The following is a 25,864-nucleotide window of genomic DNA, read 5'->3' as shown; positions in this document are numbered from 1 at the left end:
TCCAGCCACAAGCAGTCATAAGCATGTGATCCTCTCAAAATTAGTTTATAAATAAACTTCACTTGTCATACAGACAACATTGTGAACACAACTCTCCCTGTTCTTATTAATCTAAAAGCAAAACTAACTAAAAACAATGTTAATGTGTGTGCCAAACCAGAAGTGGCGCCCCCAGAAAATTCTTTAGGGGTGGCCAAGTAAGGCCACACCAAATCTTGGGGTGGCACACAAAAGAATAATGAATTGAGTATATATTGTGAATAACGAGTAATGCTTTACTTTTGTTTCTGCTGAATGAAATAATGAAGTTTTAATTAATTCCATTAATTGCTCTTGAAATTGCAATTTATTCCATGAAATAAATCAGCAAGTACATGTGCAAACTAAATAAAAATCAATATTTAGCTTAAAAACACCTTTCAGTTATTTTTCTCATTATTTTATTGTACAGCATACAGTATATGCCATGTCTAAAATTTAAGGAGATTAATGCATGAATTAATAAACGAAACAAATGAACACACTGAACAAAAGATATTACCACACACACATGTTTGTTTTTGTGAAAAGTGGGTACATTACATAGGTTTCCATTCGTTTTATGCAGCACAAACTGTATATTGTATTGCCCTCACCCCACCCTACCCCTAAACCCAACCATCACAGGAGACTGTGTACAGCTTTACTCTTTGATTAAACTCATCCTGTGTGATTTATAAGCTTTGTGAGAAATATTTCACCTCCTTTTTGTAATACCTGTGTCATACCCATGTCATTATACAGATTTGTGTCACGGTATGTCACAAAAACACGTACACACACACACACACACACACACACACACACACACACACACACACACACACACACACTTACCATACAGACTTATACAGATTTATCCATGCTCCTTTTTGAGCCACAATATATTAATACATATTCTTCTTTTGATGTACCTTTTTGCAAAATACACCCACAGAATTAGTAAGATTTTTGGCCCTTTTAAGTCATCCAGCAAAATAATGGAGTTGCTAAATAAACCAGATTCTGAAAAGCTGATTTCAAGCATCTATTTATTTATTTGATTTGGATTTGTGGTTTTCAATCAGATAAAACACAACTAATTATTTCAAAAACAAGAATTTCTTAATAAAAATTGTGCAATCTCAGTAAATCAGCTACTTCGGTGGCGCTGATCAATCCACAATAATTTGGTGGCTGCATTTTGTTTTTTAATCATTTATTGAAATATTGTGAATTTACGCAAGTACATTTAAATTATAATATCAAAAACTAAATCATATTGAGGTGGCCACAAGGGACTAAAACATAATAAACATGCGCAGGTTATTTCCATAATTTTCCACAATAATCTTTTACATGCCATAATATTTGCAACTTACCAGTCTGTCCAGCAATATAGAAGGGTTTATCCATCTGAATAAAAGTCAGAGGATGGTATGATTTGAACATGACTTTTCTCTCTTCAGTCATGTTGAAGGACTCTCCTTGAAGTTCAACCTTGATTTTCTGCACTGATTCTGCTTCTGCTAGAGGAGCCTGGTGAGAAATAAAGTCCTGTATTTACAACCTCTGCAAGAATAACGATTGTGTTAAATAGATGCATTTAAAGAAGATTTTATTCTCTCTGTGTGAAGTATTTTCTAAGTGTAAAGCAGTTAATTTTCTCTTCACAAAATGTATGTGTTTGCAGCAAACATGCCAGCCTGTGTTAAAAATACAGTGATATGTCTGTGTAAGATGAGTATGCCTGCACAGGAGCAACACTAGGAGAAGGCTGAGTGACTGATTGTGTAGAATAACTGAATATGTAAAGCACTGATTATATATGATAATTGGTCTGATTATATATGATAACTGGTCTGATAATTTCTAATTGATAAGACGTCGAATTATCAGACCAGAGGTTTTGAATATCAGAAAATAGACTTTATTCTCCGTAATAAAGCCGAGAAAGAGCAGAGCAGACCCCAGAGCATTCTGAAGTCTCTCCTGGACACCTTCCAAAGTCTCTCCTGCTCCTTCTCCTTTATTTATGTTTTTGACACACCCCTATGTGTCTCTTTTTAACTTTTGACCATTTTTGAATAGGTTTTCTAGTCTAAGGGTTCCTGCTATTCTTGGCTCTCAGCCCACTAGCTCATGTCAACAGAGATGTTACAGGTCTATGTCAGCAAAGTATAGATGCAACTTATGCAAAGGAACTAAGTGTTTACATACATTGTTATGATAGGATAATAACTTGATAACATGTTACTCATTCTAACTTCTGACACATATAGCTTCATAGAAGTATTTAACATATATAATCAGTGCTTTACATATTCAGTTATTCTACACAATCAGTCACTCAGCCTTCTCCTAGTGTTGCTCCTGTGCAGGCATACTCATCTTACACAGACATATCACTGTATTTTTAACACAGTCTGGCATGTTTGCTGCAAACACTACATACATTTTGTGAAAAGAAAATTAACTGCTTTACACTTAGAAAATACTTCATACAGAGAGAATAAAATCTTCTTCACATTATGACAACACATAGTTGAATATATTCAAAACAATAAGCAGACCTGAAAGTTAAAACAGCGGTGAAACTCTTGCTCAGCTTTCTCCTGCAGCAATAATGTGCTCTGGTTACTATGAACTAGATAAATGTTCATGAAGAGGGTTTTGTTGGGCTTTAGAAGACTTGCACACAGTTTGGCATCAGATCCTGACTCAATCACGGCAGGAAAGGTCACCATGAAGATTCTATCAAAAAGACAATCAAACGTTCAATTTCAGACAAGTTTTTACATTTTAGCATATGATGAAATGTATTTCACTGTAAACTATCAAAGTAATTTATAGCTGTCTCAGTCATTTCTATATCAGAAAAGAGCAATAGTCAAAACAGAACTTAATCATGTTGCACAGAAAGATACTTACGGTCTTGTTTTATTTCCATTGACACAGAGGAAGAGGATAAAGATCAGGAAGAACCCTTTTAAACAACAGCTAACAATCAGAGCCATGATCTCGGTGATGAAATGAGCAAAACTATCTCTGATAAAGGGACACTAATGCTAGGTCCTTCATAACATTTCAATGTTGATCATCTGATTAATGATTCATTACTAATCAGTGGCTTTTACCAAACTAAGAGGTCCTAAGTACAGTTAAAGCTTTATTTATGCTGACATTGCACTACAATGATTATATATATGATTTATTGTTATGTTTATATTTGTTATTCAATACTTATTTGTAAAATATATACATATCATCTAAGCAAAGTACACAAAGAAAAAAAGAAAGACAGCTGACCACTTTCCAATATCAACAGAAGATACTGAAATCAAGGGTCAAAAACCCCCAAAGAATTAAAGAGTTACCATAAATGTTTGTTTAAACTAGTAAAGTTTAGGTAAGTTTGTTAATAATTAAGATTCTACTACATGGTGAAGAGATTACATGTTTGTTTGGTCTGTGAGTATTTATAGGTTGAATTTAGTCATGCACATGTGACCTTCTGTTTAAATGTGTTAATGTTCTGAATGCCACCTCAAATACCAATGTGTTAGGATAGAAAAAAAAACACTACTCTAACGTGTTGTAAATTTTTGTAAATAAATTTTGTTAAAGTGATTATTTTGAGCTACGCCATCTTCGTTGAATGTTGTTGTGTGGTGGTCAAGACTAATTATTGATCAATTTGAGTGGACCATGGACAATGCAGGACTCAAATCATACAGGGAACATTCGGGATGTTTGCAGGTATCCTACAGGGAACATGCAAGACACCTTCAGAAATCCAACAAGGAGAATGCACGACTCCTGTAGGACTCCTACAGGAAAAACATTAGATTCCTATGTGAACCATGTAGAAATCTTGTCTGATGAAACATGCAAGACTGCTGCCGGACTCCTGTAGGACTCCTACAGGTAACTAATACAAAGTGCATGCAGGAATCCTACAGTATATAAATCTTACAGTGAACATGCAGGGCTATAGTATAGAAATTCTACACTGAACTCCTGCAGGAAACCTACAGGAATCCCCAGGGAACAGGCAAAACTCCGTTAGGAGTCCAGGAATACTTCATGGCTTCTTCATAATCAACATTGTGAACATTGCTTTTAGCTATTGTTGTAGTTGTTGGCATACAGTAGGAACACCAATGAAAACTTTATTAGCTAATGGATTTTATGGCTAATTTGTGTGCATTTATGTTCAATGGGAATGTTGTTAATGTACACTGTACCTTGTTGTGAAGTAAATAAATAAATAAATAAATAACATGCAGTTTTCCTACATGAATCATACAGGGATTCAGGGAACATTCAAAACACCTGTAGGAATCATACAGGAATATTATAAGGAACATGCATTCTGAATTAATTATGCCTCAAACACCAATGTGGTAAAATAGTACAACAAAACAAAGTAAATGTGTAAGCGAATTTGGAAATAAACTTTTGTTTAAGTGATTAGTATGTGTTTAAAAGTCCCTTGTCTCTATCTCATCTTTTCCTTTTCTTTCTTTGAATGTGGTTGCAAGTTCAGTGGAGTCTAATTACTGCCAGAATTGTATGATTATGTACAGTATGTGTGTATATTTGTTTTTCTTGGCACTGCCACTTTCTACAGGATTTCACAAAAAATTTGTAACCAGAAATCCTTACAGGGAACATTGTTAGAGTAGACAACACACCAGGAGTGCGGGTAAAAGCAAAGACTGTTTATTTGAATAAAAGTCAACAAAGACAGGATGCTGCACACAGCAAGTTTGTCAGTGCACAGCACTGGAAAGATTAATGATTGCTCGGAGAGAGTTGGAAGTCCGCAGCGAAAGGTGAGCCTGGTGGCTGATCAGGTAAGCTGTTGAGTGGCAACAATTCCGGCTTGAAGATGTGGTCCACGTTTGACCCTTGAGAGCTGGTACCCAGCTAGAAATGTTTAGTTCTCTACATGTTCTGAGAATATTACCAAGCAATGTTGCATTACTGTTTTAGGTGGGTAGTTTTGTTTTAGTTCCCAGAACATTCTCTTAAAAGATAGGAAAAGATTCTCTAGAAACATTCTAACCACATTCGCTGGTAACAATTTTAGAACATTATATTCTAACATTCTTATAGCATTATTCTCTAAAACAGTACACTAAACCTGTTTAGTGGTAACATTGTTGAAACATTATACTTTAACATAATTATAACATTTCAAGGATTGTTTTATTTTACTTCCCAGAACATTCTCCTAAAAGAGAGGTAAATGTTCTCTAAAACATTCTGATCCCGTTTAATTGGGTAACATTGTTAAAATATTAGACTTTAATATTTTCAGCAGGTATTTTGTTCTAGTTCCCAGAAAGCCTTCTATTAAGTGAGGACAATATTCTCTAAATATTGTACATGTTTGTTAATAACATTGTTTGTTTTCTTTTTTGTTTCCAAAATGTACAGTAACGATATGACAGACACAAAACACTCTCTATACACATTTAAAATATTTAATTTTACTGTAGCAATATGAAAAGAAAGTTTAAAGCACTGCATTTTCTTACATTCTTGTGCTCATTGTATAACGTGTAACAAAAAAAGAAAAGAATTTTGAAAATCTGGTAAATTTAAAACAAGAATCATTTTCTGACACATAATACAAATTTTACTTATTGTATGAAATACTTATTCATTGTCACTTTAAATCTGTGTGCTTTGCCACTATTTTTTAAACCACCAGGATTTACTTATTTGTCTGCAATAAGTTTTTGAACATGACATTTGATATATTTTATGGGTAGAGTATAGATAAAGTACAGGTCAAAATTAGTATGTTAATTGTCTTTCTGTCTCGTTTTTGACAATAAATCATGTTCTTAAAACATTTCTCTTATGTGACTTTGAAAATATTCTTACATTTGTTTTTATAAATCATTGTGAAAACTTTTTCAAAGAGAACATTGTTCAATCTGGTGCCATTTCAATAATCTTAAAATGTTTTTAAAATGTTGCAGATAAAATGTGCTAGCTTTGTTCAAATGTCATATTGCTAGAGAAGAACATTCCACATTACACATCTTAATGATGTTCTTAAAACATTTGTCTGATGGTGCTAGGGGTGGCTATACCCCAATAAATGTTTTGGATAGCAACATTTTAGTCCTTCAAAAGGTCGACCCAATGTTCCATTTTTGGTTCTTTTAAAACTGTGAGAACTATTTTATTAAAGGTAGGCAAACCAAGCTTTTTGTTGAACAAAATTTGCTGTTCTCATACACCAATCGCTATTGATTAACTTGGTATAATCAAAATCACGCTGAATGAACTCACAACTGAAGTTCTGTCTCTTGCGAACCTTCACTTATAACAGAAACAGTGTGCGACCAAATCACATAGCCTACACACAGCTGTAAATTTATTTATCATGGGGACTATTTATGTCAGGTAAAGGCAGTTGGTTTTGGCTAATTGAACCAGTTAGAAAGTAAATGCTTTTTTAAATATTTTAAATAAATGTTTTATAACTTCAGAAAACTTTATGTTGATATAATTATGATTTTCTGCTCAGTTAAAGTAAAAATAGACTGCATTATTGTACTCATTCAGGAAATATTTTTGATGACTTTCGCTGGTTCGAGTCTCGGCTGGGTCAGTTGGCGTTTCTATGTGGAGTTTGCATGTTCTCCTTGTGTTTGCGTGGGTTTCCTCCGGGTGCTCAGGTTTACCCCACAGTCCAAAGACATGCGGTACAGGTGAATTGGTTAAGCTAAATTGTCCATAGTGTATGAGTGTGAATGAGTGTGTGTGAATGTTTCCTAGAGATGGGTTGTGGCTGGAAGGGCATCTGCTGCGTAAAAACGTGCTGGATAAGTTGGTGGTTCATTCCGCTGTGGCGACCCCGGATTAATAAAGGGACTAAGCCAAATAAAAAAATAAATGAATGAATGTTATTTGCTTGAAGGCTTACATTTAAAGGATTGAAAATATATTTATATAATAATCAAATAAAAATCAAATAGTAGCCAAAAAATAAATGGGGCTCGTAAATTAGGTTTGCTATAGCAGAATTGTCTCTGGGGAAATAGGACATCCATTTACAATAAGCAATCTATTCACAATATAGGTTCTAAATGCATAGCATGAATGCTGATATTAGCAGCTAAGGGGATAGTTAATATCTTGTTTATGAAATATATATCTTGTTTGTAAAAACAACTTGGATTTGCAGATCAGCAGGAAAATCAGGGTTTAAGAAATTTTGTGAGCTTTTAAAAATAATAGTTAATTTTGTTACCAGGTAGTAATAAGGTTACTATAGTTAACATCTAATGATTTGGTGGAGAAGTGATTTGCCACATGTTATCAGATCATATTTGCTCATAATTTGGCTGTTGTTGGTTTAATTCAATTAATAAAAGGATAAGTTACAGTACATATTCAAAGTCATAAATGATCATCTTATACTGAGATAAGATAAAACATATCAAAATATTCAATCATAAAACATTCTAAATGAGATTCTAAAATAACATGTAGCTTCTAGACATACAAAGACTCAACCAGCTCGCCATAACTAGGGTTCAACACTTTTAATAATCATGTTAAATCATGATGTAATATTTTTTGTATGTGTGTGATTTAATAAATCAGTTTCTTAAGATATGATGGGTTGGGTTGATAGGTGGGAATTAATTTGCCCAGAATATAGAAAAACTATTTAATATTAAACAAATAAATGCTTAAACATGTTTCACCACTGAAAAATATTAATTGATGTTCTTCAGTGCTTCACAGTGGAAGGAGTATTCAATCTCTGATTGATCACCTGAAGGAAATGGAGGATGTAATCATTTATATCACAGTACACTTACACGTTAAATAAATCTAAATAAATATTCCATCGCATGATAAAAAAATATTCAGCAATAGCATAAATCATCTTACTTGTTTGGTAGTAATCATACACTTTGACCACAGCTGGCTTGAGATTCTTAACTGGTAGAACCTGTTTCATTTGTATCTGGTAATTCATTGCAACATTTTTATAGATCTGCAGGAGAACACAACCTTATCAGTTACTGACAAAATGGATTTATTATATTTGATTAAATCAAAATGACATTAAATCAACCATTTGAATGTTACTGTTCTCTCACCTCCTTCAGATACACAATGACATGGTCATCTTTGGAATCGACCCGCTCCACAAGTGATACATATGTTCCTGAAGAAGTGCCAAGCTGTAAGAAAAAAAGAGCAGGTCAGTTAAAGTATTAACACTGACGTCTAGAGATTTTATTTCTGCTTGATGTATCATCAAACACACCGCAGATGTATCAGCTGTGAATCCAGATAACAGTTTAATGTCTACAATGGCCATGTTAGTCTTTTCCTCTGGCCCATCGTATCTAGAAATCAGCAAATGGAAATGATTAGATAAAAGCTTTTAATGTCATAAAAGTGTTCAAAAAGTAGTTGGCGATTCATTCCGCTGTAGCGACCCCTGATAAATCAGGGACCAAGCCAAAAGGAAAATCAATGAATGATTGAATGGATGAAAATTAGAAATAAGCAACAGTCATGTTCAATATCAATCATTATCATACTCTAGTATTGTGGATTACTTTCAGGTCAATTCTTACTTGACAGTGAAGTCGAAGATGAAATTTTGTCCCAGTGCTTCACAATCTCCTTCAATCTTAGCATCAATGCTCAATGTTTTAGCTTCAGTAGGAGTGGGAATGTTGTAAAACTGAGCTATCTGAGTCAAAACAGATAAAATGTTCATAAACAATCTCAAAGTAGAATAACCCCAAAATGCCAAGAGAGAAGGTGAGTAAATGAAGGTGAAACTGCAGACCTGCACAGACACACAGGCTGAGCCCTTGACTTCAATGCTGTATTTGCCCGGCACATTGGCCAGCTGCTTCTCCTGGTACAGTAACTTGTTGTCCTGATTGACATCAAAGTGGTGAGAGTCTCCTGCTGACTGTAGTCACTGTGCTGGAGCCGTCAGAGCTGAACACTTTGGTGGCGTACAAAGACAGAGCCTGAAGAGCCACCACTGTGTCCTGGGAAAGAAATGAGTTCAGTCATGTGACAATTTTAGCTATTCAGCAATAATGTGTTTGATTTGAGGAACCTGTGTGGAGGAGAATCCTCCATAGGCATTCTGCTGCTTCACAAGCCAGCTGACAATCCTGTTAGCAAAGCCCAAATCAGCTGTAGTGAGTGAATCTGCAGTGAGAACAGCTAGCAGCACATATGAGCTGATCTCCACATCCAGAGAAGCAGAGTCATCAGCAGATGCAGACTGAGACCAGTGGACAAGAGGACCTTTAGGACACAAAAGACAAACTCAATCAGCAGGACAAAAGCAACAGTGCAGTGCAGAAAGTCATCAGAAAGCAATCTCTTACCATCTGAAATAGCAAGATCCTCCAGTTTGCTGAAAAGCTGCTTTCGAGTGTTGGTGTCTCTAGCCAGACTGAAAGTGTAGGCCAGCAGAGCAGTGGTGTAAGTGTTTTTGACTTCCTCGATGACGGACCTCAAGCATGACAAACCTTTAGTGATGACAGGATCCTGAAACACAAACAGACGAACAGATGCTGCGAGTGTCATTTTACTAAGAGTTTATACTGATTTTCCTGATGATGAACTTACTGTGACTGGAGTTTCCAGTTCAAGCAGTGATGCAGTAATGTAGGCCGTCATGGTCACATTATCATTCACTCCACCCTATGATAGAAGAGAATTTGGGGTAAGGCAACACAATCAATACATTTATGTTAATATAGACACACATTTATTTTGGCTTGACAAATCCTAAATGTTTGAAAGAGAAAAATTTAAAAGTAAAAGTAAAGTTTCCTAGTTACTACATTTTTTTTCTAGATGTTTGTTATGGTGATAGATAGATAGATAGATATGTAATGTCTGTCGCTAGAACACCTTTAGAGGCCAGCCAGTAGGTGCTGTGCAGGTAAACCTCCCTCCTGTGACCTCTATAGGTGCTCTAGCGACAGACGCTAGAGGCCATGGTCTTTAGCCTCTTTGTTAGAGCAACCGACTCCCATGCGGAAGGTCGCCGGTTCGATCCCAGCTCGGAGCTGGTTGGGTGGCGTAGGATCGGCAGGGTTACATTGGTGCCGTGACTCGGATGCAAAACCCAGAAGCAAATGGGCAAACAAACTTTGTGACTCACTTATATAGCGCTGAGCACTCTACAACCTGTTGTTAATTTACGCTGCAACCAGGAAATAAAATGTCCGCACGTAAACAACAACACTTCCTTACATGGCGCAAAGCCTGCTAGGACTTGTAGTGCCCAGACATCATCTCATGATAGATAGATAGATAGATAGATAGATAGATAGATAGACAAACCTTCATTCTGTTGTTAAACAGTCTTCCCTGTTGGATAAAACAGCCGTCTGAATCCCGTCTGCTTATTAACCAATCCTTTGCACTCTGAATAATTTGTGGATCAATAAATGTGTATTTCTGAGCTTTGCCAAAAGACCTCAGGACAAAGGCAGTCAACCTGGTGGTGTGAAAGATTTAATTGTTTAGAATATTTCTTTGATGTTAATTTTGCTTTAACAAAAGAGTGAAATTATATATACCATGTGTTTCCATCACCATAACCAAATGTGCTGTAAGCCCCATCAAAATGCTTGTAGTTCAGTTGTCTCTGGTATCCTGTTTAGTGGCATAATGGTTAATGCTTGTTAATGTTAGAGCAGATTGTGTCTGACATTCAGCTGTGTTGAGATATAAACAAATAATTTTTCCATCTCAGTAGTTTCTCATCATGACTGATGTGTCTCACCACTCTTAAGGAAGCTGCTGGCTTTCTCTCGGATGGCTGATGTGAGCTGCTTTGTGTTCTCCAGATACTGCAGAATGTAAATATTGGGAGAAAGAACAGCCATGTTTTGTTCTCCACAGCCGTACAGCATCCGTAATAATCCATGAAGATTCTGCAGTACACGACCCAATATGTCTCCTGCAAACCAAACACATTTTAGAAATCCAAACACAAGCTCCTCTTTCTGTATGTAAATGCAATAGTAACTGGATGCAGCATTTATGATGCAAGCTGAGATTGCATTTTTCAGAGATGCAGTGTCAGACGCAATGCACTTAATGGAGCTAGTGATGTCACTTTGATGGGTAGGTATAGGTAAGTCCATTAAAAATCATTGCATGCAGCTCAGATTGTATCTGCACCAGGTCTGCATCCAGACGCCTCTCCGTAAATGTTACCAATGACTGAAACTGAGGATTTTGCTGATCCATCTATCACATCTTTAGGCAGAGTAAGATCCACTTTCTCTGAGAGACTGTCACCTGTCAATCAGAGAGGCAGAAACGCACGCATCAGTCATCAGGAGTGTAATATTTCAAAATAAAAATTAGTTTCAATCACTCCCACTTATTTCATTTCACAAGTTCCAATAATAAGTAAGAGGAGCCACAATCAGGAATTATTCTGTTTTAACCACATGGGTAAGAGAGAAAAGCATCAGCAGTTTTAAAATGAGATTTTTTAGTATTGTCACATATTGTAGACATGATAATATTATGATAACATGGTTCCTCCAAATTGAGAAGTCCTTAAATTGAATGTGTGTTCTCAATAGGTAGTTTTGATACTGCATGCTAATTTACTCATTTGTGCAGAATCTGACTTTCTTGAGGCAACATGTGTATTAATTGAAAAAAACTTCTCTGCTTGATACTGTGCTTGATTGAAAATTTGAATGCAATCAAAATGTTTTCTGCATTATGAGTGCTTTTACACCAAAATATCTGACCAATTTATGGAACCCACCCTTTGGACACAATAACCAGCTGTTGGTCTCTGTCTTTTCAATTCCTTCAGCCTGCAGCATAAAAATAACAACACAAACAACATTAGAATCAATGGTAGATGATGTCTGAGAGCTGTTTGATGTGACCTGACCTGTACAAGCAGACTTCGTGTGACGATGTCAATGCGTCCTCTCTCTGGCACACTCACAATCTCATTGTCACACACAGTCTGGGACGCCTCTGCCTCTGCACTAACTGTAACATTTACCACTCCTGCAACACAAGACATGTATGTGAAGATACAGCAGACACAAACACTGAGAAACTGATTCAGACTGGACAAGTCACCAAGAACAGAAGGAGTGAGGATCCATTTAAAGGTTTTTCTTCCATTAGCACAGAGACAGGATGAATACTGATCATCAGAGGAGGCTTTGAGAGAGTAGTCTGAGGAAGGAGCTGGACTCACTTTAATCTGTCAATCAAGCACATGTGATAAGTGGAATATTTGATCTGATTGGATCAGGCTTAGTCTGAAATCTCACCATGATGCACTTGGACAGATAATTGAAAACAGTGGCCTTGAGCTCAAAGATCTCCCCACGGATGATGGAGTAAGGCAGAGAGAGCTCCAGGAAGAAGGGCTGGAAAACTGTCAGTTGAGCAGGAGGAGCCAAGCCCAGACCTGTGGAGGACAGACAGAAGGCCTCTGTTTCCCAAGTGGTGATGGTGTCAGGAACTTTGACAGGAACCTCAGCTGATCCAGAGTCTCTGTGGTGCAATAATAACAATAAGCCTGACTGATTCTTACTCAACAATTTAGCTACATTCTTACATATGTAAATCTGGAATTTGAGGGATTTTGATTCATCTGCATTCTGTCTTGGCAAGAGCATCTTTTTTGATTTTGAGTGTATAAATCTGCAAGCTACAAACAATTTTTTTGTTTACAGTCATTCCACGTTTTGTGCAATTATGATACCAATCCAATCTTCTTCAGACATGTTTATGTCACAACATCAACAATATTGGACTATATGCATGTAAGGTTTATACAAAAACAAGACAAAGTAAAAAAAAAAAAAATTTATCAACTAATCCATCAATCAAAACATGTCACAGCCACAAATCTCTCCCTCAAAAACGTTTCAAGAGTTCACACTTAGATATTGCTTGACAACTGTAAGCAGGTTTGGCATGCTGTCCCGGGAGAGAACCCTGAGCTCGGAGATAGTTGAGCCCAGGGCTCCCGCCAGGTCCATAGAGCATGTGAGGGGAGTACGAGATCAGGTGGTTCTCGAGAGCTCCCCTTTTTTGTAAAGGAGAAAAGCAGGAGAAAGGGGGTGGATGGGGGGTTTCTTCGGAAAACGAAGATAAGGGAGTAATATCTAGCTAGGCTATTTATAGTGAGTTAGGATAGATCTGATTGGCTAACTAATGAGTGTAGATAGGTGGCCAGCTGCAGTCAATTATATCACGTGCTCTCGAAATTAGTTTAAAATCGTCACTTCAAGAGTTCACACTTAGATATTGCTTGACAACTGTAAGCAGGTTTGGCATGCTGTCCCGGGAGAGAACCCTGAGCTCGGAGATAGTTGAGCCCAGGGCTCCCGCCAGGTTCATAGAGCATGTGAGGGGAGTGCAAGATCAGGTGGTTCTCGAGAGCTCCCCAAATGCATGAAGCTCTTGGCACTCCTGCGGGAGAGAGAGCTGTATGTGCCGTCTCCAGCTGGAGTCGGGAAAAGGAAGGGTCTGTGAAGCCCCAGCTGGAGGGTGAATGGCAATTGGGCGATGACCCCTGCGGGGGTCCAGTGCTCGGTATCAAATCTGTGGTAGTAAGAGCTTGAGGGTGACAGCATTATATATAAATATATATTTATATGCGTGGGTGCATATATATACACATATACAAATTAATTTAGAAAAAAAAAGATAAGTGTGAGAAATGAAACAAAAATGAACATAAATATAAGCTAGGGCCGGGGAGGGTCGGTGACGTGACTGTTGTCACAGCTCGGGGTTGGGTGAGCTATTTAGCTGGCTCCGGTAGGAGTCGGGAGAGATGAGGGGGAGGTGAAGACTCCTACTGGAGGGTGTCTGGCGGCATAGGTGCTCTGGGTGTGTTCCTGCGGGAACAGAGCGTGAGGGTGACAGCACTATATATAAATTGATATTTATATGCGTGGGTTCATATAGATATAAATGTATTTTATTGAAATTGTTGCGAATTAACTAAAAAAATAAAATAAAAATCACATGTACAGAAGAATTCACAGCCTTTGCCGTGAAGCTCTAAATTGAGCTCAGGTACATTCTGTTTCCACTGATCATTCATAAGATGTTTCAGCACCTTAACACACCTATAGTGGTAAATTTAGTTGATTGGACATGATTTGAAAAGACATACACCTGTCTATATAAAGTCCCAGGGTTGGCAGTTCATGTCAAAGCACAAACCAAGCATGAAGACAAAGGAATTGTCTGTAGACCTCTGGGACAGGATTGCCACAAGGCACAAGGCTGGAGAAGATAACAAAAAACTTTCTGCTGCTCTGTTCCAATGAGCACAGTGGCCTCCATCATCCGTAAGCAGAAGATGTTTGGCACCACCAGGACTTTTCCTAGAGCTGGCTGCCCATCTAAACTGAGTGATCGGGGGAAAGGGCCTTAGTCAGGGAGGTGATCAATAACTCGATGGTCTGAGCTCCAGCGTTCTTCTGTGAAGAGAAGACAGCCTTACAGAAGGACAACCATCTGTGCAGCAATCCACCAGTCAGGCCTGTATGGTAGATTGGCCAAATGGAAGCCACTCCTCGTCTGGAATTTGCCAAAAGGCATCTAAAAGACTCTCAGATCATAGGAAACAAAATTCTCTGGAATGATGAGACTAAAATTGAACTCTTTGGAGTGATTTCCTGGGGTTACGTTTGGAGAAAACCAGGTACCGCTCATCACCAGGCTAATACCATCCCTACAGTGAAGCATGGGGAAGGCAGCATCATGCTGTGGGGATGTTTTTCAGCAGCGGGAACTTGAAGACTGATCAGGATGACGGGAAAGATGAATGCAGCAATGTACAGAGACATCCTGAATATAAACCTGCTTCAGAGGTCAAGATGACCTTAGGCTGTGGCAGGAAAGTGGCCCAAAGCACACCTCCAAAAATCAATGGAGTGGCTTCACAACAGCTCGGTAAATGTCCTTGAGTGGCTTCGCCAGAGCCCAGACCTACATACTATTGAACATCTGGAGAGATCAGAAAATGGCTGTACATCGTTGCTTCCCATCAAACCTGATAGAGCTTGAGAGGTACTGCTAAGAGGAATGGGCAAAAATTCCCAAAGACAGGTGTGCCAAGCGTGGCATCATATGCAAAAAGACTTGAGGCTGTAATTGCTGCCAAAGGTGCATCTACAAAGTATTGAGCAAAGGCTGTGTATACTTATGCACGTGTGAATTTTCAGGTTTTTTTATTTTTAATAAATTTGCAAAAATTTCAAAAAAATCTTCTTTTTTACATTGTCATTATGGGGTATTCATTCATTCATCCATCTTCTGCCGCTTTTCCGGGGCCGGATCACCGGGGCAGCAGTCTTAGGAGAGAACCACAGTCTTCCCTCTCCCCAGACACTTCCTCCAGCTCCTCCAGTGGGATCACGAGATGTTACCAGGCCATCCGAGAGACATAGTCCCTCCAGCGTGTCCTGAGTCTTCCCCGAGGCCTCCTCCCAGTGGGACATGCCTGAAACACCTCCCTAGGTAGGTGTCCAGGAGGCATTCGAAACAGATGCCCGAGCCACCTCAGCTGACTTTTCCTGATGTGCAGGAGCAGCAGCTTTACTCTAAGCTCCTCCCGGGTGTCAGAGCTCCTCATCCTATCCTTAAGAGTGGAAAACCCTTCGAAGGAAACTCATTTCAGCCGCTTGTTACTGCTGCCACTGCACCAATCCGCCTGTCAATCTCACGTTCCATCCTTCCCTCACTCGTGAACAAAACCCAGAGATACTTAAATTGCTCCACCTGGGGTAAGGACTTTCCTCCAACCTAGAGATGGCAAACCACCTTTTTCCGGTGGAGCACCATGGCCTCGGACTTGGAGGTGCTGAATCGCATCCTAGCCACGTCACACTCGGCTGCAAACTGCCCCAGTGCATTATGGGGTATTGTGTGTAAAATTGTGAAGAATTAAATGAATTGATTCTATTTTGGAATAAGGCTGTAACATAAAAAAATGTGGAAAACGTGAAGCGCTATGAATAGTTTCTGATGCACTGCATACGTTAATGGAAAAATGCACCAGTTATTTTTCACATACCCCACTTCAGCAAGCTCCCAGATCCATGTTTCTGGAAAGACTGTCCTAATTGTCACTGATGGAGAATTTCCAACCAGTCCATCAACACCAGCCATTCCTTGAGCAAACATCCCGGGTGCTGGAGCATACTGACGATACATCACTGAAAAAAGTAATATTTGGCATTAAGTGACAGGTATGTGTAACATATCAAAATAATCAAATCTATATACTGTCATAGAAAAAAATCACATAGGAGGCAAATAAGACAGATTATTTTATGTTGATTTTAATTGATACATGTAAATTTATTTAAAGTTTTACATTTATGTTAGTGTTCTAAGTCTTTTGAATGATATTTAATGTTTGTTTAATAACACTGACTCAAAGTTAGAAACTCCTAAAACATGATTACATCTGAAACTGGGCATGGACATTTTATGTCTTTCTTTACAATACACTTTAAAACAAACAATGCTATATTTAATTGTTAAAGCGTACACAGGAATAACAGTACATATACCTAAATTTTTGTGATAAGTCAAGCCTCTGTATAACAGACACTCAGGGACTCGCACAGCCAAATTTGTTGCCATTTTCAGCCCCACACTCTGTCAAAGGATAAACAAAGTTCAGTTTAATTGAAATACAGCATATGGAAGAGGGCTTTTCGAGAATTATTTTTGAAAATGCAGCATTTTCTCTCAGACATAATCTACAGCAGGGATTTTCAAACTGTGAGGCAGCACCTCTTAAGGGGGGAGCAAGACATTGAGGTGTGTACTCGAGTGAATTATGATGACGATTTTTATGCATTCACTAGAGGGAATAACATGATTAACGTTAACTCCACATCTAACTATCAGGCACCTGTAGAGTTATTGTGTTTCATTAAAATATAAACAAATAAAACGGATCAGGTGCTTTTTAAAATGAATGATGGTGAAAGTCAAACTGGTGAGCCGTCTGACAAAAAAGTGCCCTTTTGAATCAAATCAGCAGGATGCCCATCTGGATCTTTCACTTATATTAAAGACTACTGACTGCGTTTACATGGACATCGGTAATAGTTATTTGCTAAAATCTGAATAAGACAATAATATAATTACGTGAAGTGCTTTTTGAATGTTGCGTCACCAGGCAATTTACGTTTCCTGCAGAGTTTCACATAATTTTGGGTGTTTCCTCTTCAGTTGCTCGACTTTAACTGCAGTTCAGCAGTTTAACTTTCACTCATGAACATTTCATTCATGCCCCCGTGACAAACTGGGGTACTTGATGCGATAATGAAGGACTGGTGGAAGAGTGTTGCTTTTATTGATACCGCATGTTGATGTGTGTGTATGTGCAGTCCTTTACTGACAGCTGCGTGTGTAGATCTTGTCACAAAATGTAGCAAAACGTCCTACATGACGGTAATAGTTTGACGACGGTGTTTACTTTAATATGCCACTAATATATGCATACTCCACACGTCTTGATTCCATTTCTGATCAGTTATGACTTTAGTCAGATTAAGGTGATCAAAAATCGCTGTTTACATGGTAGACTCCTAATCAGAATACTGTCTTAATCATATTAAAATCGTATGAATGTATTGTTGCCCATGTAAACATACTCAATGTTCGACTTAACCACATCATCAGGGCTCTGCGAACTTGGCCTTGCGAACCAGTATTTTCTTTTTGTCCATACATCAAAAGCAAGTAGACTATAACTTACACTTATTGACAGTGGAAGATGATTTGCGGTTAGTCGTGTCTGGAATCCGACCACAGATTAGCATGTTATCCTCACAGAAAAAGGCTCAGCTATCACAATGAATCAGGTAAGCTGTATATTTATGTTTCAATGTAATTAACTCTATGCACCTTAATCGCAGCAGGTAATAAGTAAATTATGTTTGCACATGCATTATCATTTTGGCTTGAGGTAGGGGTGCCAAGGGGGGCGAGAGTGAAATTGGACAAACTTGAGGAGGCGTGTGTCCTTTGAGTTTGAAAACCCTTTATGCATGGCACCGTCACAAATATGTATGTAATCCACCTGTTACCTTTAAGGTTTCATAGGTGTTGTCTGTCAGCACAGATCGACGAGGTCTTATATACAGACATGCCTGCCCATCTTCAACACTGTAAGGATACTCTGACACCGAATGAACTGGTAGCAGGTTGAAAATCTGCAATGAGACCACATTCACACACAGTCAGTCAGATTACTAATTCTTTCATGGACTTTCAAAAAACTGAATATCAGATGATGGATTACAGCAGACACATCTAAATTAGTCTTTTTTTTCACGAGATTCATACTGTAGATTCCTAAGACAAAGACACACTTTTTAAAAGTATTGAATCTTAAAGCATCTACACCTTGTCAGCATCCAGACGTTTTCCTGACTCCAGGATCAGGACGCTCTGATCTACAGCACTGAGGCCACACAGTGAACCAGGCTGAGCTGAGAGCTGGAGAGTGTTTTTCTCACCAGGAACTGCTTTAGCAGGAGAAAACTGCAGAGACACCTGTGATGATGGGGAAATGGGGTTTATTTTAGGATTCAAACAGAAACACAGTACGAAGTAGATTATTTTAACCTGCTACAACACATACCTTATTACCAAAACATTTTTCAGTGTCTAATGTTTTGTTAGCAGCAATAACATTTTCACTGGGCAGAACACAGTATGCCAGAATCTGCACTACAGGAGCCAAATCTGCACCAACAGACAGTTTGAAGGACATTGTGCCACTTGCTACTCCATTAGAAGAAGACTTCACTTCAACCTTCTCAAATCCATGATGAACGATCACTCCTCTGGACAAGACCTGAAACAGACAGACGACACTCTGATAAACAAAATTTCAAAGAATAAAAGCCATCACTGTACGAATTAGCACATGTACTCACCATATAGACAATGTCAGTACTGAAGTCTTCAACAGTCTCGCCAACAAAATAATACTTCACAGTGGCTGTAATCTCAGTGCCACACTTTATCGGCTGCTCAATATCTTCTATAATCAGTTCACTTAATGTTGGGGAGTACGCAGTGGCGATCTGGAAGAGTTGAACTGTTTTTTTATCTGTAGAGAAGTAAGGTGTTTTGTAGCCATAATAACGGGTATCTGGATACACACTTGCCTGGAAAAAATCAGAAATGAGTTGACTGTTGCTACTAAACCCTTCTGTAACTAAAACTAGATAAATACAAACTTACAATCAGAGAAATGTCTTTTTTAGAAAGACTAGATGTATTAAGAGAGAAGCTGGCCAGTCCATCACTGTCTGTAGTGAGATTTAGGAGCAGTTTGGAGGACCAGTTTTCACCCTCTAAAAGATAAACCTCTTTGTTTGGAATTGGCGCATCTTTAAAATCGAAAAGTTTGATCTGTTAAAAATAAGATTGTAATCAGGAATATAATCAGGAAAATGTATATTTTTGCATACATTAATGGCATTAAACTGAGACAAATAGATTTCAGACTTACTTTTCCTTTTATGACTGATCCATGTTCATATGTTTTGGGCAGGTCAATAAGTGTGGCTTTGCCAATTTCATAAGTGAGATGTACAGATTCAGATTTTGTCCTGGTGATCTCTGTAATAGTAAAATACGACGAAATAAATATTCATATGTGTATTAAAATAAAAAATTAGAAAGTTAATAAAATCAGATTAATATATGACCAAACCCAACAGCTCACCTGTTCCTTCTTCTGTAACCACTGCCTCAACATGAAGAGAATCCTTTAAGTTATTCTTTAGTGTGGAGTTCAATATCATTGATAAACCAAAGTTATGGATGGCACAGCCAGTCTTTGTTATCTAATTGTAATGAATTAAAAAAAAATCATATTAGCTGAAGTGTAATTTAAATGAATAGAAGAAGGAAAAATGTTGTGTAGCGCAGTTCAGCTAACATACCTCAAGGGTTTCCCCTAAACACAATGGAAAGAAAAAAATGTAGGGCAAAGGATCACGGCACACTTTTACCCATGATTTACCAGGCACAGGTTGTCCATAAGTGTATCTGTAAAGTGAAAATGTTCAAGCAACTGATACAACCCAGGATTAAGTAAAATGAATAATATTCTATGATAATTGACCCCAGAGAATGCACTCAACAATTAAAGTAACACAATTTGACTATAAAGAAGAGAAATAAATGACTCACTTTGCGCAAACCTCAATTAACAGTTCCTCCTCAACAACACTCACTGTCTTTGGTTTTTTTAATGTTACTTCGAACTTAGGCAAAACTAGAAATCAAGACAGTTAGTATTACAATAACTTAATAAACAACAATATAATTTGAATTCTGTGACATGACACACACCAAGCTATTCCCTTTTATGACTTACCGTATTTTTTCACCTGAAAATCATGTAAGATCATCCTTTCTCCAATAAAAGCCTTTAGTTTGTATGCGCCTTCACGACATTCTGGGTTTAATTCATATGAGCGCTGCAAAATCCACCTTGTTGAGGAAACATTTGTCCATTGACCAATCCTGTTAGTACGACTGTCCTGTTTAATACCAAAAACACAATCCATTTAGTCACACAGTCAACAAAAGATCTTGACCATTAATGAAGAGATATATGGTTTTTCAAAGCACAGTAAAGGTTTTGTAATGACTGTAGAGAAGATCTTATGTTCTTACCTCAAGCACGATAATACTGTACTGGAAAAGAGATTAAAAAAAACTAGTTCAATAATTTATAATAGATTTTCAGAGGATTTAAATCCAACATAAAACACGTCATACCTGCTGATCAACTGGTGCAAAGTTTGTATCCATGGTAACAACTCTGAAGTTCACTTTGAAAACATAAAAATTTGTTATAGCCCCCGCTATAATGTACATTTAAAGGTAATGCACATGTAAAGGAAGTGGTTACAGTGGAGAAAAAAGTAGTCAACATGTCCTGTTTTTTTAGGAAAAAAATATTCTAAAGGAGCTGACAGAGCTCCTCACCCTATCTGTATGGGTGCGCCCTGCAACCCTGCGAAGGAAACTCACTTCAGCCGATTGTATCAGAGATCTTGTCTTTTCGGTCATGACCAAAAGCTCCTGACCTTAGGTGAGAGCAGGAACATAGATTGACTGGTAAATCGAGAGCTTTGCCTTTCGTCTCAGCTCATTCTTTACCACAACGGACCGGTACATTGACCGCATTACTACCGCAGCTGCACCGATCCACCAGTCAATCTCACACTCCATCCTTCCATCACTCATGAACAAAACTCCAAGATACTTGAAGTCCTCCACCTGGAGTAAGGACCCTCCTCCAACCTGAAGATGGCAATCCACCTTTTTCTGGTGGAGCACTATGGCCTCGGAAGTGCTAATTCTCATCCCAGCCGCGTCACACTCGGCAGCAAACTGCCCCAGTGCATGCTGAAGGTCCATTTTTGATGAAGCCAACAGAACGACATCATTTGCAAAGAACAGAGATGAAATACTGTGGTCCCCGAACCGGACTCTTTCCAGCCCAAGGGTGGGCATTGAAATTCTGTCCATAAAAATTATAAACAGAATTAGGGACAAAGAGTAGCCCTGCCAGAGCCCAACATGCACTGGAAACAAGTCTGACTTATTGCCGGCAATGCGAACCAAACTCCTACTCTGTTCATATATGGACCAGACAGCCTTTAACAAAGTGTCTCTGACCCAATACTCCCACAGCATCCCCACAGCATGCCACGAGGGACACGGTCGAATGCCTTCTTTAAGTCCACAAAACACAGGTGGACTGGTTGGGCATACTCCCATGTACCCTCGAGCACCCTAGTGAGGGTATATAGCACACTGACACACTGGACCAAAAAATACAAACAAAAATAAAACAAAACAAATTTGAAAAAATTGTGAAAAAAGTGAACGATAAAATGACACAAGAATAATGTACTGAACTACTTAAATATTTATACTTAATATATAAAAGGCTAGGCGAGGCAGTGGCGCAGTAGGTAGTGCTGTCGCCTGACAGCAAGAAGGTCGCTGGGTCACTGATTCAAACCTCGGCTCAGTTGACGTTTCTGTGTGGAGTTTGCATGTTCTCCCTGCCTTCGCGTGGGTTTCCTCCGGGTGCTCCAGTTTCCCCCACAGTCCAAAGGTTAATTGGGTAGGCTAAATTGTCTGTAGTGTGTGAGTGTGTGTGTGTGAATGTGTGTGTGGATGTTTCCCAGAGATGGGTTGCGGCTGGAAGGGCATCTGCTGCGTAAAAAACTTGCTTGATAAGTTGGCGGTTCATTCTGCTGTGGCGACCCCGGATTAATAAAGGGATTAAGCTGACAAGAAAATAAATAAATGAATGAATGAATATAAAAGGCTTTTTGGTGATGGCAGCTTAAAGATGCCTCTCATATGGAGAACAAAGTCATGCATTACTGAGGTGTGCATTGAGCCTGCAGAGCCACCATCAAATGCGAGAGTCATTGCAAGGAAATCTGTTGACTCATACAACAAGTGGCCCATGTATTGAAAAAAGTCATCATTCTTCCTAAATGATTATGTAATGCCTTAATGCTCATACAGGACACAAAGTATACAAAAATTGATTGGTCGCTCTAAAGGATTGGCATCTTCTAATTTGATAATGTTATGAGTGCTCCTTGAGTATGCTTTTCCCTAGTACAGATGATGCAACACATATGGGTGCTGCACAAGATGAGGGCCGTATGCTCTTAAAGGTTTTGCTTAATGGTTTAAATGGGCACAAGGCATCTTATTTAAAGGTGTATGTGACTGTTAGTTCAACTTTTCACCCTAACATGGCAGCTAATTAGTATTTGTCTTTGGAGCTTATTACACTTTCTGATGCACTCTTTGACCAAAGTGCTCTTATTTAAGCAGTGCTTTACCCACACTCTTGTGTTTTCAAAGCTGTTAGCTGTGGACTCTCATTCTTATTTGTTTTTTAAACTTATCTGGTTCTCTATTATGTTTACATGTTTGCAAATACATTTAACTACTTACTACAAACTTGTAATATCTGCAGGGTTTTGTAACATGCGTATTTTTGACCCTGATGTCCTATACTGCTACTTCAGCTCATCGTATGATGATAACATGCTTTACTTAAAGGGTCACGAAACACCAAAACACATTTTTTGAGCTGTTGACAGTCGTATATGTGTCCCACACTGCTAAAAACACTATTAGGACACATATATTTCACTAAAAAGTGTAAATTGGTTGTTTTTGCGTTATTTCAAGCAAATTTGTACTTCCGGTTTGAAACTAATTTTTGAAGCTGCGTCACGGTCATGACATAATAGCGTTGTATTCCAGCGTGCAGACTGGGCGTCTGTGTCAGAGTGTGTCTTATTACCTCTTACAGCCTGCTGCATTAATGCATGAGTAAAGCTTGTTCAGACGGCAGAGACGCCACGTTGTGTTGGCAAAACAAGCGTGAAGTGTTGCTTTTATAGTTTGCTGCAGTTAAGTTTTGTTTTCATTTTCTCTCTGTGAGAGCGCAGACTCACGTGAGGATTAACAGTGTACGCGACGCTCGACAACAATAACTTACGTGTCTAAGGAGGATTATTGTTTACCTGAGAGCTGTTCTCATCTGCAAACGCTGAGATCCGGATTCGCTTGTAGTCTTCTCTTAATAAAGACGCGGCTCTAGTTGCTGGTGATTGTCCTGTCTCTTCAGATTTGGTAAGTGAGCGACCAGTGCTCTTTGTTTATTCAGTTCATATTTTATTTGTATCGAACAAACTATTGCACCGAGTGTAAACAAGTTAGCTTTACAACCAAACTATAACCTCATGTAGGATTTTGTGACCGGAATAACACACGCAGCTTTCTGACACTACCTGCTGAGTGCATCTAAGTTTCCGGGAAATGCTGTTTTTTTTTTCTCTCATTCGCCGTGCGGTATCAAACATTGCATGAAAATACACGCTTAGAGCAGTTCCTCGAATCAAATATCTCCTTAGTGGCGAGGGACATGAATGAATTGCCTGAATGAAAGAGCCAAACTGCAGTTAAAGTCCACCATTTAATAATTTGGCAAATAGTTCGACTACAGATGTCCATGTAAACAGTCTCTTTCTCCCCTGTAGGGTGTGTGTTTTGACTCTGAAATTCAGCGCACCCAAATAGACACTCCCACACAAAGCCTCTTTTCTTCCTCCGACACTCCCCCTAAACAGAGCTGGACACGCCCACTTTTCTGACTTTTTCCTAAGTAGAGTTGTGAAAACACTCTGCTGAAACAAGGGGGTTTCATGGCCCTTTAATGTATGTTACATCAGTTGTGGTCAGGGTAAGATGTTAGCGACACCAGGATTATTTACTAAAATTTAGACTTTGAAACATTCACAACTCACCAATCTGTCCAGGCATATAGATGGGTTTATCAGTCTGGATAAAGGTCAGAGGATCGTAAGATTTGAACATGACTTATCTTTCCTCAGTCATCTTGAAGGACTCTCCCTGAAGTTCAACCTTGATTTTCTGCACTGATTCTGCTTCTGCTAGAGGGGCCTGATGAGAAATAATGTTTTGCATTTTCAACTTCTGCAACAGACAGCAACTTTTCTTTAAAAAAGCAAATGTTTACAATTGTATTAAATTCATTTTGTTTTGCAAAAGACCTTGAAGTTAAAGCAGCGGTGAAACTCTTGCTCAGCATTCTCCTGCAGCAGTAATGTGCTCTGGTTCCCATGAACCAGATATATGTTCATGACGAGACTTTCATTGGGCTTCAGAAGACTTGCACACAGTTTGGCCTCAGATCCTGACTCAATCACGGCAGGAAAAGTCACCATGAAAGATCTGATGTGAGATAATAATTGTTAAATAAAGGTTCACGAAACACCAAAACACATTTTTTGAGCCGTTGACAGTCGTATATGTGTCCCACACTGCTAAAAACACTATTAGGACACATATATTTCACTAAAAAGTGTAAATTGGTTGTTTTTGCATTATTTCAAGCAAATCTGTACTTCTGGTTTGAAACGAATTTTTGAAGCTGCATCATGACCATGAGATAATAGCGTGTATTCCAGCGTGCAGACTGGACGTCTGTGTCAGAGTGTGTCTTATTACAGTCTTACAGTGTGCTGCATTAATGCATGAGTAAGGCTTGGTTCAAACCAATCAGCGTGCTCTATTGTGCAACTTCATTAATATTCATTACTGTCATAGTGTTCAGACGACAGAGACGCCACGTTGTGTTTTTATTGGATTTCGATTGTTTGTCTGCCTGTTAACCACCCTGCATTATAATAAAGCTGTGTTTGGAACTTCACCTCTTTTACCATCACCCCATTCATAACAACAGTAAAACAAAAAATAAAGTGGCATCCGTTTTTCCATTGAAAATTCCATTTAAAAGAGGATTTAAAAATAGTTTTGATAAATGTAAAGTATTTACTGTAACACATTGTTATCATCATATTTTGATGATAAAAGTTTTGATAAAAATATCATTTTAATTTTATATTATTCAAATATACACAATAAAAGAGACTGAAAAATGTACACAATAGTAAATAACTGCCTTCCTCTAGGAAAAAAAAAAAGTGTTAAAACTTACGGCTCTGCTGCTTGTCCTTGGACGCAGACGAAGAGGAAAAAGTTCAGGAGGAGCCCTTTCCAACAACAGCTAACATTCAGAGCCATGATGACGAGTGTCCAGGCCATGAGATGACCTGAACTGTCCCTTATAAAGAGACTCTCCTGCTGAAGGAGGCCTTAAAAAAATATTGATCATTTGATTAATGATTCAACC

At 38.4% G+C, this 25,864-nt stretch overlaps 3 protein-coding genes across 9 annotated transcripts in view; all 3 read right to left on the bottom strand.

The window, feature by feature from the left end:
• LOC101886227 (ovostatin) overlaps positions 1-3,139 on the bottom strand; it is a 370,063-nt gene extending 366,924 nt beyond the window's left edge. For 3 of the 5 annotated variants that reach the window (XR_015509357.1, XM_087284107.1, XM_087284109.1), the window contains exons 1-3: positions 2,950-3,128; positions 2,592-2,772; positions 1,401-1,557 (exon numbers count right to left, since the gene is read on the bottom strand). Coding sequence is in view for 3 of the 5 variants with exons in the window: in XM_087284107.1 (XP_087140233.1) it covers positions 1,401-1,557; positions 2,592-2,772; positions 2,950-3,035 (424 nt within the window). In the remaining 2 variants the exon portion in view is untranslated. Of the gene's footprint in view, positions 1-209; positions 1,558-2,591; positions 2,773-2,949 lie in introns of all 5 variants that reach the window. The other 2 variants (XR_015509358.1, XM_087284108.1) reach the window with 2 other exon arrangements.
• Positions 3,140-4,727: 1,588 nt separating this feature from the next.
• Positions 4,728-20,587, bottom strand: LOC100006868 (alpha-2-macroglobulin). 2 transcript variants are annotated; one of them, XM_087284069.1, is made up of 29 exons: positions 20,474-20,587; positions 20,287-20,371; positions 20,037-20,142; positions 19,817-19,937; positions 19,601-19,710; positions 19,330-19,500; positions 19,020-19,253; positions 18,722-18,937; positions 18,484-18,633; positions 18,165-18,290; positions 16,635-16,722; positions 16,133-16,274; positions 12,363-12,588; positions 12,166-12,292; positions 11,969-12,090; positions 11,837-11,888; positions 11,269-11,352; positions 10,832-11,008; positions 10,626-10,701; positions 10,387-10,543; positions 9,664-9,738; positions 9,420-9,582; positions 9,143-9,336; positions 8,861-9,071; positions 8,643-8,761; positions 8,327-8,408; positions 8,157-8,240; positions 7,945-8,050; positions 4,728-7,825 (listed from the first exon to the last, which is right to left on the bottom strand). In XM_087284069.1, the coding sequence occupies exons 1-24, from the start codon at positions 20,505-20,507 to the stop codon at positions 8,964-8,966; spliced, it is 3,144 nt and encodes a 1,047-aa protein (XP_087140195.1). In that variant the 5' UTR covers positions 20,508-20,587; the 3' UTR covers positions 4,728-7,825; positions 7,945-8,050; positions 8,157-8,240; positions 8,327-8,408; positions 8,643-8,761; positions 8,861-8,963. The 2 variants fall into 2 exon arrangements, with proteins under 2 accessions (XP_087140195.1, XP_087140196.1); XM_087284070.1 differs by having other exon boundaries at positions 19,330-19,478.
• Positions 20,588-20,880: 293 nt separating this feature from the next.
• LOC147833662 (ovostatin homolog 2-like) lies at positions 20,881-25,774 on the bottom strand. 2 transcript variants are annotated; one of them, XR_015509362.1, is made up of 4 exons: positions 25,670-25,774; positions 24,723-24,903; positions 24,456-24,612; positions 20,881-20,933 (listed from the first exon to the last, which is right to left on the bottom strand). XR_015509362.1 is itself a non-coding variant. In XM_087284125.1 (3 exons), exons 1-3 carry the CDS (start codon positions 25,753-25,755, stop codon positions 24,529-24,531), a joined length of 351 nt encoding a protein of 116 aa, XP_087140251.1. In that variant the 5' UTR covers positions 25,756-25,774; the 3' UTR covers positions 24,111-24,528. The 2 variants fall into 2 exon arrangements, 1 of the variants encoding a protein (XP_087140251.1); XM_087284125.1 differs by lacking the exon at positions 20,881-20,933 and having other exon boundaries at positions 24,111-24,612.
• Between the last annotated feature and the right edge of the window lie 90 nt (positions 25,775-25,864).

The sequence above is a fragment of the Danio rerio genome, chromosome 15 (assembly GCF_052040795.2).
Source record: "Danio rerio strain M-AB ecotype USA chromosome 15, GRCz13ab, whole genome shotgun sequence".
In the NCBI taxonomy this organism is placed as follows: Eukaryota; Metazoa; Chordata; class Actinopteri; order Cypriniformes; family Danionidae; genus Danio; species Danio rerio.
This window is presented reverse-complemented; position numbering and strand designations above follow the sequence as displayed.

Excerpts from the sequence above, each read along its gene's own strand:
- LOC100006868 (XM_087284069.1), bottom strand. The coding sequence starts at position 20,507 with ATGATCTTACATGATTTTCAGGTGAAAAAATACG. Across the intron at positions 19,501-19,600 it reads GATCAGTCATAAAAGGAAAA|ATCAAACTTTTCGATTTTAA; the intron begins GTAAGTCTGAAA and ends TATTTTTAACAG. Across the intron at positions 11,889-11,968 it reads CACGAAGTCTGCTTGTACAG|GCTGAAGGAATTGAAAAGAC; the intron begins GTCAGGTCACAT and ends TTTATGCTGCAG.
- LOC147833662 (XM_087284125.1), bottom strand. The coding sequence starts at position 25,755 with ATGGCTCTGAATGTTAGCTGTTGTTGGAAAGGGCTCCTCCTGAACTTT. Across the intron at positions 24,904-25,669 it reads CAAGGACAAGCAGCAGAGCC|ATCTTTCATGGTGACTTTTC; the intron begins GTAAGTTTTAAC and ends ATCTCACATCAG. Across the intron at positions 24,613-24,722 it reads ACCGCTGCTTTAACTTCAAG|GCCCCTCTAGCAGAAGCAGA; the intron begins GTCTTTTGCAAA and ends ATTTCTCATCAG.